Source organism: Sus scrofa, chromosome 14 (assembly GCF_000003025.6).
Source record: "Sus scrofa isolate TJ Tabasco breed Duroc chromosome 14, Sscrofa11.1, whole genome shotgun sequence".
Lineage (NCBI taxonomy): Eukaryota > Metazoa > Chordata > Mammalia > Artiodactyla > Suidae > Sus > Sus scrofa.
In genome coordinates, this window is record NC_010456.5 from 28,703,532 (window position 1) to 28,721,014 (window position 17,483).

The window sequence follows — 17,483 nt, forward strand, 5'->3', positions numbered from 1 at the left end:
AAGTACATTTTGGCTAACAACCAAGTTAAATTTGTTCCAATTAGAAATCACAGATGAATATATTTAAGTTTAAAACATAGAGATGAATAATTTTTAAGATTTCTTCTGTAGTAAGTGGCCAGTCTTATGTTAGAACAACATATCTGTAAGCAAGTTATTGATATGTTTATTCTTAGAATTTTAATTTTTTCCCGTAATTTGCCACTAATCACTTCTGTATTTTTCATTTCTCAGTCTTATGGTAGAAAAACGTCTCTGTAAGCAAGTTATTGATACGTTTATTCTCAGAATTTTAATTTTTTCCCATAATTTGCCATAATCACTTCTGTATTTTTCATTTCAGTGTGGTCTTCATTAAATCAGTGCAATTATTTACGTTAGAAAATACTTTGAAGGCGTTCCTGTTATGGCTCAGTGGATCAAGAACGCTGCTAGTATCCATGGGGTTGGGGGTTTGATCCCTGGCCTCCATCACTGGGTTAAGGATCTGGCATTGCTGCAAGCTCTGGTGTAGGTTGAAGATCCAGCTTGGATCTGGCGTTGCCATGGCTGTGGTGTAGGTGGGTGGCTGCAGCTCTGATTTGACCCATAGCCCGGGAACTTCCATATGCCCCAGGTGCAGCCCTCAAAAAATACTATGCTGATGGTAAACACGGTGATGAGAGAGAAAGTTAAGGGGTGACTTTAGCCAGGGGGGTCAGGGCAGGACCTGACAGTGGAGAGAACATTGGACGACAGAGCAGCCGCTGGCTTGTAGACTTCCCGGGCAGGTAGAACAGGTGGTGCAAGGTCCTGGAGCTGGACCCAGCTGATGGGATCACAGAGAAGGCCGGCATATCCCGAGGGGGTAGGTCAGGGAGAGGAAGGTGCTGAGCCACAACAGGAACGCCTAGTGAGGAGTTTGGGTTTTGTTACCTGCATAAGGAGGCCAGTACTGAGGTGTAACTGGGAAGTGATGTGAGTGGACTTTTGGGAGCCAACGACCCAGGGGCAGGTTGAAGGCCACCAGCGTCTGGTCCCTGTGACTAGTCACTCTCGATGCTTCAGTGGCCCCATCTGTGAAATGGGAATCATAATCGCTGCTGTCTTCTGGGGTTGCTGAAGATTGAATGACATGCTATCCCTGAAGTGTTGTGCTCCGTGTCAGGAGTATAGGAAGTGTTCTGTGATTTTTGTTCTTGCTTTATCAACAGAGACCACAGGAATTATCCTGGGAATTCCCGTTGTGACTCAGCAGGTTGAACCCGACTCATATCCATGCGGATGCGGGTTCCATCCCTGGCCTTGCTCAGTGGGTTAAGGATCCGGCGTTGGCCGTGAGCTGTGGTGTAGGTTGCAGACGTGGCTCGGATCTGGCGTGGCTGTGGCTGTGGTGTGGATCTGGCGTGGCTGTGGCTGTGGCGTAGGCTGGCAGCGGCGGCTCTGATTTGACCCCTAGCCTGGGAACTTCCAAATGCTGCAGGTGTGGCCCTAAAAAGAAAAAAAAAAAAAAAAGAGTTATCCTTCCTTCCTTCATTCAGTGAATATTTGTGAGCACCTGCCCTGTGCCAGGCACTGTTCTGGGCCCCGGGGAGACTGCAGCAGATGGGGCTGACATTCTGGTGGTGCAGACAGATAATAAATAAATACGTCTGTGATCTAATAACAGCTTGATGAGGATGATAAGGCAGATCAGGCTGGGGCTGGGATGGAGCGCCCCACTTCTCAGGTTGCCGAGCCTCCCCAGCTCTCCCTGGCTGGCCTCCCCCCACCTCCCTTCTCCTGCTGCTGTAATTGCCACCAGGTGGAAGGTCATCCCCTCCCGGAGGACCTTGCCCTGTCACTTTAATTTCTCTGTGTCTGCACGCCTCGGCCGCTGAGTTAAAGTTAATTTCACGCTTGACTTCCTGCTGCACCGGCAATTTCGGATGTGTTGAAGTCACCTGTACCCACCTCGACGGCTGTCCTCTGCCACTGGCCTCTTTGGGAGATGTGGGGGTGGCTGCCCGTGCTCCCGGGGTGGGGGAGGGCAGGTGCGGGATACTTGCTTGGGGGGGGGGGGGTTCTTAGTCCCAGACCTTGGGAGTGACTCCTCAGACTTCTCAGGCTTTGAGAAGCAGCGGAAGGGCCTGAGGACAACCCCAGAGCATCACTGGGTGCTCTGTGGAAGGGCTGCCCTGCCCTCTGCAGACAGGCCCTACAGGGAGAGCTCTGGGCTGACTCACTGAGCCAGGGAGCCCAAAAGCGATTCGGTGAAAGGGCGGGGAATTGATGCAATGGTGACTGTTGCGGCTCTTGTGTGTTCTGCTGTGGCCACCCTGTCATGTTAGACCCTTCTTTCCTCTCCTCGGGGCCTGGGAGCCTGGTGGCTCCTTGTGTCTCTTCCTTCCCGATTTCCTCCTCTTGCAGACCTGCCACCTTCAGGGTTTGGCTGGTGCCCGGGGACCGGGCAGGTAGAAAGGGCTCTCAGGACTCAGGTTGCTGGTAACAGGACCTCCTGGTCTTGCTCTGGAGGTTCAGAGATTTTAAGGAACTTCCCCAGGGCCACACAGCCTAGACCTGCCCGATCTGCACACGCAGCGTGCTTTTCTTTCCCAGGACTGCAGTCCGGCCACTGCCCCCTGTTAGCCCGGTCACCTCGGGCAAGTCACCTCACTTTGTCAGTAAGTTGGTCTCCTTGGAGAGTCATTTTAACATGGGAAAAGTGCTTGGCCCCCAGTAAGCATGGCTCAGACATCAGTCACCCCGGTCTGACAGGATCTCCCCCAAGGCATTCAGGGCCCTGCCCGGGCTGCCTTCCATGGTTGCAGGGGGCGGGTCTAGCTTTCCCCGAATGCCCCACTTTCCCCCCTCCAGTTCACTGTCACCCTTAGTGCCCTGGAATCCAGTGCTCTCCTCACTTCCTTCTGCTCCCTCGATTCCTCTGCTTCTCCCAAGTCTCAGCTCAGATCTCTCCTCCTCCAGGAAGTCTCCCCTGACTGACCAGGCTGTCTTTTGGCAGGACTTCCCCTTAGGCTCCAGGGCCAGTCCCACCCACAGCGTGGCCAGACTCTTCCTTGAATGTCCAGAGACTTCCTATCTCCTTTCTGCTCCTTCCTAGTTCCCATTCCCCTGCCTAGTCCAGTATCAGCCGACGAGGTCTGTATCTCTTTATCGGTTGTGCTTTTTAAATCCTGACTTCTCCGGGAGACTGTAGATAGCCTTTGCACCCCATAAATGTCTCTACTGGTGAACTCATCGTGTTGCTGGTCCGTTGGCCCTCCAGAGCTCTCTGAGAGAGACTCTGTTCTTTATTTTTGCCAGACAAAATCTCAGCAGAAAGGATTTGTCTGCAGTAAGCTGTTTGCAGCTGCTATGCTTAAACACTGCTTGGGACAAAACAAACACTCAAAAAATGTGCCAGAAGAAGGTTGCACAAGCAAACATCCCAAGCCAGATGTCCAGGGGCGCACAAACCCAGATGCTTGCCTCCAGGGCGGGGACAAAATGAGAGTGGGAAGGGCTGGTGGGAGGCAGTAGGGAGTGGTGGGGACTAGTGGTGAGCTCGTCACTTCTAAAGGGGCCAGCAGGCCTCAGTTCCCAGCCTGTGGCCATGAGGGAGTATGGCCAGGCTGCCTGATTTTTCTTTAGGAGAAGCTTTAAGTTCAGCCCTTCCTGCAGGAGCTTCTGGTTTTCAATACTGGCAACGAATTCAGATTTTTTAGAAAGCACCACAGTCCAAACACAACAGGCTCACGAGCTGGCTCCCACTTGGTGGACTGTGCCCGTTTGCAACCTGTGGACTTGACATTTGTCCTCTTTGGCAGTAAGCAGATGCTCCTAGGTGCCAGGCATGGTGCTTGTTTTGGAAGGAAACCCGGATCAGCCTGGGAGAATTCATGCCCTCCAGTAGCTTCAGGGAACAGAGGCGGCTGCGTGTGTCACCTCTGCCCCCACGAGCCTTTGTTCGCACTGGGGCCTCTTCAGCTTGAAGCCACAGCAGCACTGCTTGCTGAAGACTGTTACAGGCTGTGTCAGTTTCCTCGGGCTGCTGGAACCCATCACCACAAACTGAGTGGCTGAAAACTCCAGCAGTTCGTTCTCTGGAGGCTGCAAGTCCGGAGTCAAGGTGTAGGCAGAGCTGTGATCTCTTGCATCGTGCGTCCTCCAGCTTCTGGTGTTTGCCGGCATCCTTGGCCTTCCTTGGCCTGTAGATGCCTCAACCCTCCATCTTCACGGGGCCTTCTCGCTGCGTCTTTTCACGCCACCTTCCCTCCGTGTGTGTCCGTCTCCATGTCTGAATTTCTCCTTTTTATAAAGACAGCAGTCACATGGAATTAGCACCTGCCCCCCCACACCCTGCAAAGACCTCATGCTTCATGACCTTCAAGACCTGATTTCCAGATAAAGCCACATTCTAAGGTACTGGGGGGTTAGGACCCCAACATCTTTTTGGGGCGATGCATTTAAATTCATGATATACATCAAGTCCTCTGCAAACTCTAAAGTAAATTGTTTGATCTCACTGTGGCATTTCAGCAGATTTTGTCCCTCTTCCCCCTCCCCCACCACTCCCTTTTTATTCTTTTTATGGCTTCCTGGTGGCATATGGCGGTTCCCAGGCTAGGGGTCAAAGCGGAGCTGCAGCTGCTGCCCTACCCCACAGCCACAGCAACATGGGATCCAAGCTGTGTCTGTGACCTATACCGCAGCTTGTAGCAACACCGGATCCTTTAACCCACTGAGCGAGGTCAGGGATCGAACCTGCATCTTCATGGATATTGGTCGGGTTCTTAGCCCACTGAGCCGTAGTGGGAACTCCCCTGACCCTGACATTTTTGAAGAACACTGGTCAGGGGTTTTGCAGAATGTCCCACAATTTGGGTGTGTCTGATATTGTTTCTGGAGGGGCTGGGCTTGTGGATTTGGGGGAAAAGTCCCGCAGAGGTGAGGTGCCCTCCCCATCATGACACAGGGGGGGCACCTGCCACCCCCAACTGGAGGTGTTCGTGTTACTACAGGTGGTGTTGACCTTGACCCCCCCTACCCCCACCCCCACCAGGAGGTGTCAGACATGTCTCTCGTGTTGCTGTCTTTCCTGTCCCTACTCTGTGCCTTAATAGCAAGTTACCATCCAGCCCACTCTCGAGGGGAGGGGAGGGGAGTCCAGCTGCACCTCCTGGATATGTTTGAGGGGCGGATATCAAAGAATTTGTGGACGCAAGTTAAAACTGTCACAATGATTGGTATTTATTTGGGGGAAATGCTTTGAGGCTGTGCACATTTCCTGTCTCTCCTCCAAGTTTTGCCAGTTTAAGATTCATGCAAGGGTCTTGCCTGAAGCAATTACCACTGTGGTATCTAACAGTGATCTTCTGCTTCCTTCAGTCCTTTGATGTTTATTAATTGGAATTCGGGGAGTTCCCGTTGTGGCTCAGCAGGTTAAGAATCTGACTCAGTATCCATGAGGATGTGAGTTCAATCCCTGGCCTCCCTCAGTGAGTTAAGGATCCAGCGTTGCTGTGGCTGTGGTGTAGGCCGGCACCTGCAGCTCTGATTCGACCCCCTAGCCTGGGAACTTCTTTTTAGGTGTGTCCCTAGAAAGCAAATAAAATTGCAGTTCTGTAAGGAACATTTGTCCTTTCTCCCTCATTCATTTATTTATTCAATCACTTATTTATATCCATGTGGACACATGGATATTTATTTTATTCTTCCGGTTATAATCTAGTGTTATTTAGCTTGCCTCTTAAATTGTTCCAGCTTTGGCCATCTTTTCAGGTTAGGTCCTGCCTGTGTCCTTCTGATCTTGTTTTTCATTTTTAGCATTTGTTACTTAAAGATGTCCTGGGCTCATCTTGTGTACTTCCTGCCCTAGCTCTGGACTCAGCCATTCTTCCGGGAGAAATACGGCTCTTTTTATTGGAGGATGGTGTTAGAGACCAAGATCTTGGTGCCAGTGGGCTCATTGCTCTTGGGCTGACATCACTTCTTTTTTTTTTTTTTTGAAGTCCAGATCCTCTCCTGTGCCCCAGCCCACAAGACCGTGTACAGCTGGCTCTGCCGGTCTCACTCCTCCCCTCCCCTGTCCCTGCCCCACCTCCAGCCACATGCGTCTTCTCTCTGTTTTCTGCGTTTGTCCCCACTTCAGAGCCTTTGTGCTCAGTGCCCTCTGCCGGGAGCACATCTCCCTCTGGATCTTTCCACAGCTGGGTCCTTCTCGTGATCAAGATATTGGTGCATGGCCACCTCCGAGAGACTTTTCTGTTCCCTGAATCTAAAATAGCTATACCCTCCCCACCCCCAGTCGCTACCCCACTCTCCCTATTAAGTTCCCCAATCCAGGATTATCTTGATTATCTTGCTTATTGTTGGTGTGGCCCCTCTAAAGTGTCACCTCCATGAGGGCCTGGGACTTTGCCCGTCTTGCTCATCTCTGTGTCCTCAGGGCCCAGAGCAGTGCCTGGCACATAGTAGGTGCTAGTCAACATTTGCTGAATGATGGAGGAGATGAAAGTGTGATGGTACTGCACCCATTATTCAGATGAGGAAACTGAGGCTGAGAGACCTTCTGAGATTTGCTCAGAGACGCCCGGCCTCGGGATGAGGGGTTGTGGTCTCAGCCTGTGTGACTGAGAACCCCCAGCACTCACCCTGCCTGGGACAGGGGATGCTGATGCTGATGTAAGTCGTGAGACCTCCAGGTGAGAGACCTGGCCCATGGGAGGTGAGACCAGAATGACCTGGGGAGTTAGAGGTCGCCCCCACGGACCCTCCTGGAAGTGGGCGTGGCCTTTCCTTGTCAGGGGCAGGGCTCTGGGCCCAGCTCGGGTCCATAAATGAAGAGGGAGTGGGCAGGCTTATCAGTGGTTCAGACTTGAGATGAGGTAGTGAGGGTGCCGACTTCTGCTGGAAATCACAGTAGGGCCTGGAGCCTCTTGTCAGCCCGGGGCTGAGGTGTGGTGGCAGATCTGAGCACGCTGGGCCTGGTGGTGGCCTCTGAGGCGGTGGTAGGGGACATGGGGGCAGAGAGTGACTCCCCATGGGGTCCCTGGGGTGGGTTGATTCCAGGCCTTTCAGCCCCCAGGAGGTGCTTCCCTCAGCTGCCAGGACCTGGAGTGCTCCCCCCACCACCCCAGTCTCCCACCTTTTCCCGAGGTTGGGGTCCTGGGTGGCCCACGGGCACCAGGTCTCCTGGAGCCTGGACAGGATGTGGCTCCCAGTTTTTGGTGGGAGCTTTTTGTAAGGGAATTGGACACAGCTCAGAATATGAGCAAGTTGGGGGACCCCCTTGGTTGAGGGTCCTGAGGGCAAGTTGGGGGACCTCTCCCCAGAAAAGTTGATCCTGCCACATACCTGGATGGGGGCCAGCAAATTCATGGGCCTGATGGGCTCCTGGGGCCTCTCTGACCCCACGGGCCCCAGGCTGCCAGCTGCCATGCTCTGCTGTGTGTTGGAGGTTGTGGGGAGAGGGCCGAGGGAAAGGGGCACCTAGGGTGTGTCTTCCAGCCTTTTCTGTATCAGTTGGCATCTCTGCGTTGCCCTCTGGGCTCTGTCCCCCTTTCTTCCGATCCTGGCTTTCTCTGCCTTCCAGCCTGTCGCCCTGTCTCTCTTCCTCTCTACTGGGCTCCTCTCCCTCTGGGGCTCATTGCACCTATCTCTCTCTGTGTCTCTTTCTTCCTCTGTCTCCCTGCCTCTCTCTCTAAGGCTCTGTCTGTCTGTTTTTTCTCTTTTTTGGCCTGTGCCCATGGCACACAAAAGTCACCAGGTCAGGGATTGAACCCAAGCCACAGAGCCACAGCAGTGACAACACCAAGTCCTTAACCACTAAGCCAACCAGGGAACTCTTCTGTGTCTCTCCTTCTGCTCTCATTCCCTCTCCCTCATTTCTGGTCTTGGCATCCCTGTCTCTCTTTCTCTCTGAACTGCCCACATCTTCCCTGGGAAGCACCCATAGCCCTCTGAGCTGGCAATGCTGTGTGCCGCCCCCTTGGTTGAGGGTCCTGAGGGCAAGTGGGAATCTGGATTCCCCAGTCTGAGCCATGAGATCCCTCAGGTGCTTCGTGGGACAATGGCCTGCCCACATTTCCCCCACCACCAGGGAACAAAGCGGGGGCTTAATTAGAGCTGACCTGGGGGACACCACGGCCAGACCCCGAGATCCCACCTCTGTGTGGCTTCAGGCCACAGGGGGCTGGGTCTCTCTGGCTTGTGTTCCTGGTCTAAGGCTTTGTCTGTTTCTCTGAGGCCAGTTTCCTGTGGCAGAGGTGGCTGACTGGAGAGGGACTCTGGGTGCCTGTAGGGGTAGTGGCAGTTTCTGGGCCAGGCAGGAGGCCGCAAGACTTCGCCGCCACTTTGGAACCCTCTTTTCTGCAGCCCACACTCAATCTAAGTGTGGTTGGGGCACCTGGTGTGGGACAGAGGATGGATGCCCATTGGCAGTTCGTGGCTCGCTCTGGGGGCTACAGGTATCGCTTAGTTCACCAGGAACCAGTAAGGGGGCTAACTTGAGCGAGGGCTGAAATACCTGGAACCCTGCATTTCTGACCTGTCTCATCTCCTTCCTGCTTAGAAACCAGGCGATGCGGAAAAAGTTAATCTTATACTTCAAGAGGAGGAATCACGCCCGGAAACAATGGGTAAGTCATCACAGCGGCCCCCAACCCCGGAATCTCTTCTGCTGCCCCCACTCCTCCAGGGACCAGGCTTCCTTGAGAGCAGAGACAGGCCAGGCCGCTCAGGCCACACCCACCCCACCAGACCCTTTGGTTCTGCAGCTGTCTCATTACTGAGTGTCCAGAGTATGAAGAAAAGCCAAGGGCAGTGGGAGAAACGGGAAAAGATAGCAGCTGCAGTGATGCTGGGGGCTTGGGGCTGAGGCTGGGTGTGGGCCAGGGGCTCGGAATTCTGCCCCTCCTTTTCCAGCCTGAAAGGGGAGGAAACAAAATCCTGGCTGGGAAAACTGGTTCCTCATCAGAGGACCTGTTGTGGACATTGTAGGCGGAAAGAAAGAGGTTTGCTGGAGGAGGTGGAGGATTGGGGTGGGCGGAGCGCCTCATGGCAGTGATTGCAGGAAGCTCCCTTAGAAATGAGCTTTTCCCAGCCCACTGTGCCCATTCCAGGCTCAGGAAAAGCTGGACCCCCTTGCTTAGAAATGGTATGGACTCCTGTATCCTGCTATACACTCTAGTGTCTCAGCTGAGAAGCTGGCCCAAGGCAGAGAGGGTGCAAACGAAGGAACACCTTTAGTTGTGGTTTAGGGTGGCTGTTTGCATCACTGACTCTCTGGGGGAGGTTAGGGCCCATTGGTAGAAGGGGAAATACTCATTAGTATTCTTTCAGCTGGGAGAGGAAGAAGAGCTGGCTCAGATGGGCTTAAGCAGTAAAGGAATTTATATAACTGATAGAGTCCGAGTGGAGTTCAGGAGTGGTTTGATCAGGTTGTACTCTCAATTCTATGCATTTTTTTTTTCAGTTCTGCATATTAGTACATTCAAAAACTGGTTTCTTTTTGGAAACCAGTTTGACCCAGATGCTGGGCAAATGGGAAGCTAGGTGGGTGGCACTCTGGACCCCAGGGCCCCATGGGGTGAAAAGTGGTGGGCTTCCCAACCTTGTCTTTCTCAACTTCCTCAGACTCCCAGATTGACTGGATGGTGCTCAGAGGCATCTGGCTGGGTAGACAGGGTTCCTGAAACGGGACATCCCATCTTATTCATCGAATTAAGAAATATTTACTGAGCCCCTGCTGTGGGCCTGGTGCAGTGCTGAGCTGTGTTCAGCTGTGATAAGTGCTGTGCAGAGGGTTGGGGTTGGGGTCGGAACAGCTGGATGGGAGTGACCAGAAAGGACCATCTGGAGGTCTGAATATCAAGGAGAGGGCAGTGCATGTGCAAAGGCCCTGAGGCAGGAACCAGCCTGGAGTAACACGGGACAGAATATGGCAGGCACATCTGAAGTCAGGGCAGGAGTGAAGGGATTGTGCTTGAAAATCCTGGGAGCCAGGTCACTTAGAAACGTTTGCTCTCAGCTAGGATGGAACTCCTAGATTTTATTCTAAATACAATGGGACACTTAATTTATTCTTATAAATGTATTCTCAATGAGGAATACAAAGTCTTTAATAGAAGAATTCTTAGTTATCCAGAAAATTTGACAGTCAGTCAGGAAATTGGACAGCAGAATACAATGAATGTGTATATGTGCCATGATCTAGAATCCATCATGGTTGACATTTCTTTATATTAGCTCTGTGTGTGTGTGTGTACGCATGGGTGTGTGAATGTTTTTGTGTTGAACCGTTAGAAAGGAGGTGCAGACACCCAGACCTTCACCCCACTGCTTCCCTGTCTCTCCTGGAGCAAGGAACTTCTCTCATTATCACACCCCAAATTCCAGTCTTTCCACAGAGGTTCTGCCTGGGCCTGGGGCTCCTCTGGGGTGGGAGGAAGGCCATGCAATTTACATTTTACAAGGGATTTACATTTTACAAGGGTCCTGGCAGCTGGTGGGCTGGTGGAGTTGGGTAGGCGAGTTCTTAAGAAGTCTCCCACTGCCCCTTGGGGGTCCCTCGAGGGGGTGGAGGGGGAATGGGCTTACGTAAAGATAGAGGAACTGGAGTCTTCTAAGAAATTCTGGGTGGCTTTGTGGCCAACTTGAGCCTACCTTAAGAGAGGCCCTTGTGAAAATGAGTTTGGAAACCGCAGAAGCTGAGACAGGAGGTATCTGGAATGATGTTGTCCTTGTTCTTATATAATAAGCCTGAAGCCCCATGCATCGTGTCAGCCAGGACCGGGTGGGGGCTTGATCAAGACGGCCCCCTTAGCTCAGCATGCCCCCTGCCCCCACCGTGAGTCTGCTTGGCTCACTCCTTCGAGGTTCCTAGGACCTTGAGTAAGCTGCCCACGCTCTCCCCGCACGCCTGCTCTGCCCACAGAGCTGAGGCTCTTCCCCCAGAGGGGTGCTCAACCTCTGCCAGTGCTGCCTGTCTTTCCCTGAGAAACTGAGCTCACTCCCTGCCCCCTACTCCTGGAAGCCAGATTGTGTGTGTGTGTGTGTTGGTGGGGGTGGGGGTACTAGGCTGAGTCACAGATGAACAAGTTCAAACCCCACCCATCATACCCGCTGTGTGTCATCTTGGGAGAGCTGTCTTACCCCAAGCCTCGATTATCCTCATCTGTGAAATGGGGTCATGGCGAGGCTGCAGGAAGGGTGAGTGCAGTGCCTGGCACAGGGAGCCTGTGTGATTGATGGTGGCCTTGCAGGATGGATCAGTCAGGGGCTGAGCTCAGCGTGGACGGTGGATGTATTCATTTCCTGAAACTGCTGCAACAAATGACCACAAACTCGGTGCCTTCAAACATCAGAAACTCATCCTCTCTCACTATTCTGGAGGCCAGAAGTTCATGATCAAGATGTGGGCGGGGCTGCGCTCTCTCCAGAGGCTTCCTGCCTCTCTCTTCGAGCTCCTGGCGGCTCCAGGCGGTTCTTAGCTAAGGCCTCATGACTCCCTTCTCTGCCTCCATCACCACCTGGCCTCTCCCCTCTCTTCCCTCACATGGACGTCTGTCATTGGATCTAGAGGTCACCCTAATCCAGGATGACCTCATCTCAAGACGCTTAACTTTATTGCACTGAAAACACCTTTTGTTCAAAAAAGGTCACATTTATAGATTCTTGGGGTTAGGATGTGGAGACATCTTTTGAGGGGAGGGTCACGATCGAACCCACTAGAGTGGATATTGGCGTGTTTTCAGCATAATCTGCTTTTTTTCTTTCTCCTGTCCCCTCTGTCCTTTTTATCAATTTCTTTTTTAGAGACAGCTAAGGGTTTGCTCACTCCTCTCATATCCCCCACACCTCTGAGCTTCTTATTTTTCGTCCTCACACACAGAGTAGAGTTGTACCCCAGCTTCCAGAATTAGAACAAATAATAACTCAAAATAAATCAAAGGCCCCAAAGCAAGAGCTAAAGCCATACAGTTCCTAGAAAAAAAACCCATACAGGTGAATCTTTAGGACCTTGGATTTGGCAGTGGATCTTGGGTGTGACACCAAAAGCATGAGCAGCAGGAGAAAAAGTAGACACCCTAGACTTTATGAGAATAACCATCAGGATCTTGACCTCCTTGTCGCTGACTGCATGACCTCAGGCGACAGGCTGTTGGCCCTAAGCTCTGAGCTCCCGCCTGTACAAAGGGGATGGTAGTCATAGCTTTTTGGGGTTTGGGACAGTGAGTCCGCTGGAAGGAATCGGTTTTCTGCCAGGCATGTGACGTGGTCGTGCTTAGCCAGCGTCAGCCGTGGTATGATGGTGGTGATGGTGAAGAAGAACGGGACGATGCTTTGATGATGGTGGTGATGACAGCGATGATGAAGAAGAAGATGAGGAGAGTGATGATGGTGGGGATGGTGAGGAATTCCCACCGAGGAGTTCCTGGCATGGCGCAGCGGAAACGAATCCAACTAGGAACCATGAGGTTGCGGGTTCGATCCCTGGCCTCGCTCAGTGGGTTAAGGATCTGGCGTTGCTATGGCTGTGGTGTAGGCCAGCAGCGGTAGCTCCCATTTGACCCCTGGCCTGGGAGCTTCCATATGCTGCGAGTGCAGCCCTAAAAAGCAAAAAAAAAAAACTCACTGAGAGTGAGCAAGAGGCTGAGGGTGACTTGTCGTCACAACACACACAGACTGTGGTCTTAGGGGCCCATGCTCCTTTTCCTCTCAGGTTCTTGCTCCCAGCATCCCACAGACTTGCTTGGTGGTATTTCAGCCTCTGAAGTGTGAGTGTGAGAATGTACGTGTGTGAGTTTATGAGTGTGTATTGTGAATCTGAGAATATTAGTGTGTGTATTTGGCATGTGAGTGCATGTGTGTGTAAGGGAGTATGTGTGAACGTGTACACATGTTTATGTGTGTATGTGTATAAGTGCATGCGTGTATGTGAGTGTGTGATCTGCTTCCTCCCCTGGCCAGTGGGGCCACCCATGCGCCTGTGTGTTTGTGTGTCAGTGTGAGTGTGTATGCGTAAGGGGGTACGTGTGTATGTGCACATGTGTATGTGTGAGGATGTGTCTGTATGTATGTGTGTATGTGTAAGTGCACGTGCGTGTGTCTGATTGTGCAGTCTGCTTTCTCTCCTGTCCAGCGGGGCTGCCCGTGTGGAACCCCCCTGATCAGGGTCAGTGCTGCCCCAGGAAGGGCCAAAGCCACTGCTGTGCACTGTCCCGAGGAGCCCAGTACCCTCCGCCTTCAGTGGACAGAGAGCACATCAGCACACAGGCCACAGCAGGTGGCACTGTGGTTAGACATGGAGGGGGACTTCCTCATCCTGAGAGGTCCTCCGGAGCTGCTCTCATCCTTACAGGTGGTGCTTGGGGCTGGGCAGTGTGACTGGATGTCATCCCCTCATGGCCGTTCCTGCTGTGTCCCTTTGCTCCATGAGGGCCCAGGCAGGGCTGGATCGTCTTGTCGGCCACCTTACCTGCCCTCCACTGGTGGAGCTGCTTAGTGGCCCTGGGGGTTTCTTACTCGTCTTCACCAGGAACTGCATTGTTTTCTCTGGCCCATTTTGGTGGACATCTTCTCACCTTTTCCTCGTCTGACGTATTGCTCTCTGCTCTCAGACCGGGGCCTCTCTGGCCAGGCTGAGAGAGTGGAGAGGGTCCCCTGCTCTGGTGGTGGGCTGGACTGTGTGTCTTTCATGCTGATTCCCACCCCGGGGGTGCTGGCCTCAGCACACGGCCACGAACCCGTGTGGCTGTTGTCTGCTACTTGAACTTGATCTCCCAAGTGCGGTTTTTGGAGCAGCACACATCCGTGTGGGGCCCCCAGGAGCTGGGGGTCAAGTTCTGCTCCTCCTCAATGTGGGCCTGACAGCCCTTTGGGGTCATCACGCTGCTGGGTTTGTTGAGGACCAAAGTCACAGGTGGCCTTGGTCAGAAGCTGAAAAACGGGGTGGGGTAGGGGGTGTTGGGCATGAGGACCAGAGACGGGTTTTCTGATTATGCTGAAGCATCAAGAAGGCATTCAGGCGAGACTCCCAGACCACGCCATCTGTCCATGGCAGCTGTTAGAGACAGGGAGACGGGGGTCTCATGGGCGGCCGGATGCTCCCTGTCTGCTCCAGGTGCTCCAGGTCAGGGTCACCTTGGAGACTTGGAAGCCAGGTAGCTATATTCTGGGCCAGGAGATGGGGCGTGGGACGGGGGTGTCTTTTCTTTAAGGAAGAAGAGACAGCAGGAAGCACTATGGTTAGACCCAGAGAAGGACTTCCTTGTCTTGGGCAGACAGCAGCTTGAGGCTTCACACCTGGTTTTTGGGCCTGGGAAGCATGGCTGGACCTGAGGCCAGGGGGTGAGGAACTATTCAGAAAGTGACTGCTTTCCATGGGGCCGCCCCCCACCCCCACCCCGGCCTGACGGACACCCCCGAGCTGCACCATCCCACACACCCCACACACCTTCTTGGGATGATGGAAATGGTGCCTGTGTGCACTGCCCACTGCGGACAGTAGCCCTGGCCCACGGAGACATGTGGCTGGGGGACCGGGACCTGAATTTTAATGTTACTTAATTTTACATGACTTAAACTTAACAGCCACATGTGGCTGGAAACTTTCTGTATTGGACGAGGCCTTTCTAGAGGGAGGCCAGGAGGGTGGCCCATTTCCCAGGGCTAGAGGAGGCCCGGCCCTTAGGGCAGATCTCAGGGTCCTCCTGGGTCTCCCTGTGTGCCCGTGTGTGGTCACCTGTCTGCCTGTGCGAATGGCCGAGTGGGGAGCCAGAGGTTGGGGGTGCTGGGGGTCGGATGCAGCAGGAACTGCTGCCACAGGGCTCCCCTGTGCCCCCCCCCAGGAGCAGAAGTTCTGCCAGCGCTATGACCAGCTCATGGAGGCCTGGGAGAAGAAGGTGGAACGCATCGAGAACAACCCCCGGCGGCGGGCCAAGGAGAGCAAGGTGCGCGAGTACTACGAGAAGCAGTTCCCCGAGATCCGCAAGCAGCGGGAGCTGCAGGAGCGCATGCAGAGGTGAGCGTGGGGCTGGCCCCCTCCCCTGACCTCCTTCCCCACCTCCCAGGACCCGGGGCGGCTTGAGGCACTGCCAGCAGAGGACGCATGGTCACCATGCCACCAAAGCACAGCAGGGTGTCCAACAGGCAGCCCCGGGGGCTGCCTCAGGCCCTTGGATGTGTCCCTCGGGGCCTGCCTGGCTTTAACTCTTATTTGAAAGGAGCTTTTAATGGTGCTTTCCTTCCTGTGTGCCTCGGGCTGGTACCTCCCAGCTTCCTTCTTGTATGTGGTGGCCCACACGGCCCCAGAAGGAGCTGAGGTTGAGATCCCTGGTGTGGACCAAAGGGGAAGGTTGTAGGTCTCCCGCGGCGGCCGCGGGGATTGGGTGAGAGACAGTGCAGGAGAGTCCGGCGCAGAGCAGGTGCTCAGGGACGCGTGGTTTCTTTTGTGGCGCAGATAGGGTGATGGGGCGTGAGCAGTGGTGATGGAGTGCTCTCTCTTTAGTGGACACTCACAGTCCACATCTCCTCCAGTGCCTCCCCCTGGTCCTGGGAGACGGGGGGCCCCCTTCTCCCCACATCTCAAGAGAGGGTGCTGAGGCTCTGGGCCCAGAGGCAGAGCTGGGATTTGCACATGGGTCTGCATGGCTGGTCTTTGGGGGCATCTTAGGAGAGCAAAAGCGCTCTGGCATTTCTGGATCAGGGCTTGGGGCTGTCCACGTGGGTGTGGAAGGCCTGGCTCCTCCCCGCTGCCCACACACCGCCTCTGGGGAAGTTGTGGGCTCGGGTCTATGCCGCTGTGCCAGCCACCGCACGTTCCCTGGCTGCCGAGGGGCCGGTCCTGAGTGTGTCTCTTTGGTCTCCAGCAGGGTGGGCCAGCGGGGCAGCGGGCTCTCCATGTCGGCCGCCCGCAGTGAGCACGAGGTGTCTGAAATCATCGACGGCCTCTCGGAGCAGGAGGTGAGTCCACAGCCTTGACCCTGACCTCGGCTCTGCTCATGGTGCGGGTCATTTACCTGCTGGGTTGAAACCCAGGGGCCTGTTACTGACGTTTGGGCAGAACCCACATGGATGTTGAAGCACCAGGGGAGTAGCCATTGCCTGTCCCCAAGCCTGAAGGACAAGTGGAGAGAGGGGCGCTCCTGGGGCCATGGAGGAGGGGCCACCTCCTAGGACATGGCCAGGAAGGGCCCCATCTCTGATGCCACACCCACGAGGAAACTGGGGATAAGCGCTCTGGCCTCTCACTTCTCCCACCCTCTCACCTAATTTCAGGACTTCCCATTGGCTGAGCCCCCCACCCTCCCGAAGCCAAAATGCCAGGGAGCTGTGGTTTCTAGGTCAGCCTCCCAGTGCCCAGAATCGGGGGCAGAGGGGGGGATTCCCAGCTCACCAGCTGTCCATCAAGCCGGAGTTCAGCCTGGGTGACCCTGGCTGTGGTCCCTGGAGCCAGGGATGACCAGGAAGCAGAGAGGGGGCGTGTTTGCTCCTGGGGCAGGTCTGGTGCTGGCCCATCCCTTCCTAAGTCTTGTAGGTCAAGCATCTATGGACCGACCAGTCTCCTGGCCCCCAAATTCCCAATTCCATAATAGACAGGAAGGAGCCTCGAAAAAGGAAGGGGGCATATTCTTCCTGGACAGGCTTGGTCCCGAGTGGGCCTTGTGTCCAGAGAGAGCTTTTGTCCGGATGGGAGGTATTAAATGGAAATTAGTGAAAATGAAAGGAAATTTAAAAATGCACTTCCTCAGCTGCATCAGCCACTCTTCAAGTGTTCAGAAGCCACATGTGGTTAGTGGCCCAACACTGGACAGAACAGCAAACACCGCATTATCGCATAAAATTCTATTGGGCAGTGCTGGAGTTCCTATGGTGGCTCCGTGGGTTAAGAACCCAAAACAGTGTCTGTGAGGAGATTCAAGTTCGTTCCCTGGCCTTGCTCACTGGGTTAAGAATCCGGTGTTGCTGCAAGCTGCTGTGTAGGTCACAGTTTGGTGTTGCCGTGGCTATGGCATAGACCTCCAGTTGTAGCTCTGATTCAACCTCTGGCCTGGGAACTTCCATGTGCTGCAGGTGCGGCCCTAAACAGAAAAAAAAAAAAAGAGAATTGGGCAGTGCTGCCCTAGGCACTGGGTCTCACATGGGACAGAGTCCAGGGGATGGGGTGTCTGGCTAGAATTGTGGTTTCTTAGGGTCCAGACCCAGAGGTTCTGATTTAGCCAGTCTGGGGCAGGGCTCAGGAATCCGCCTTTTTACCAGGCTGCCCATGTGTTTCTGACAAAGACAATTCAGACTATCTGGCTTTTAAAAAAGAGCTTTCGTCTTAAAACGTCCCATGATGTGTCCCTGTTTCAAATATCAATCCCGCTTTGGGCTGCAGAAAGCAGAACTCAGCCTTGGCTCACACCTGTGGGTTTGCTCAAGCCCCCATCCCGCCAACACTGTGGCCACATACACGTCCCCACAGTGGTGTGGACGTGAGTTTCGTTTGCCTTGGAAGCAAGAGGAGGGTGGCCCTTTCC

General features: G+C 54.0%; 1 protein-coding gene across 1 annotated transcript in view; it reads left to right on the top strand.

Moving 5' to 3' along the window:
* The window catches only part of NCOR2 (nuclear receptor corepressor 2), a 176,631-nt gene that overhangs the window by 60,758 nt on the left and 98,390 nt on the right, over nucleotides 1–17,483 (top strand). Inside the window, 3 exon segments of the mRNA NM_001044576.1 lie at nucleotides 8,531–8,597; nucleotides 14,811–14,983; nucleotides 15,831–15,924. Coding sequence (NP_001038041.1) covers nucleotides 8,531–8,597; nucleotides 14,811–14,983; nucleotides 15,831–15,924 — 334 coding nt within the window.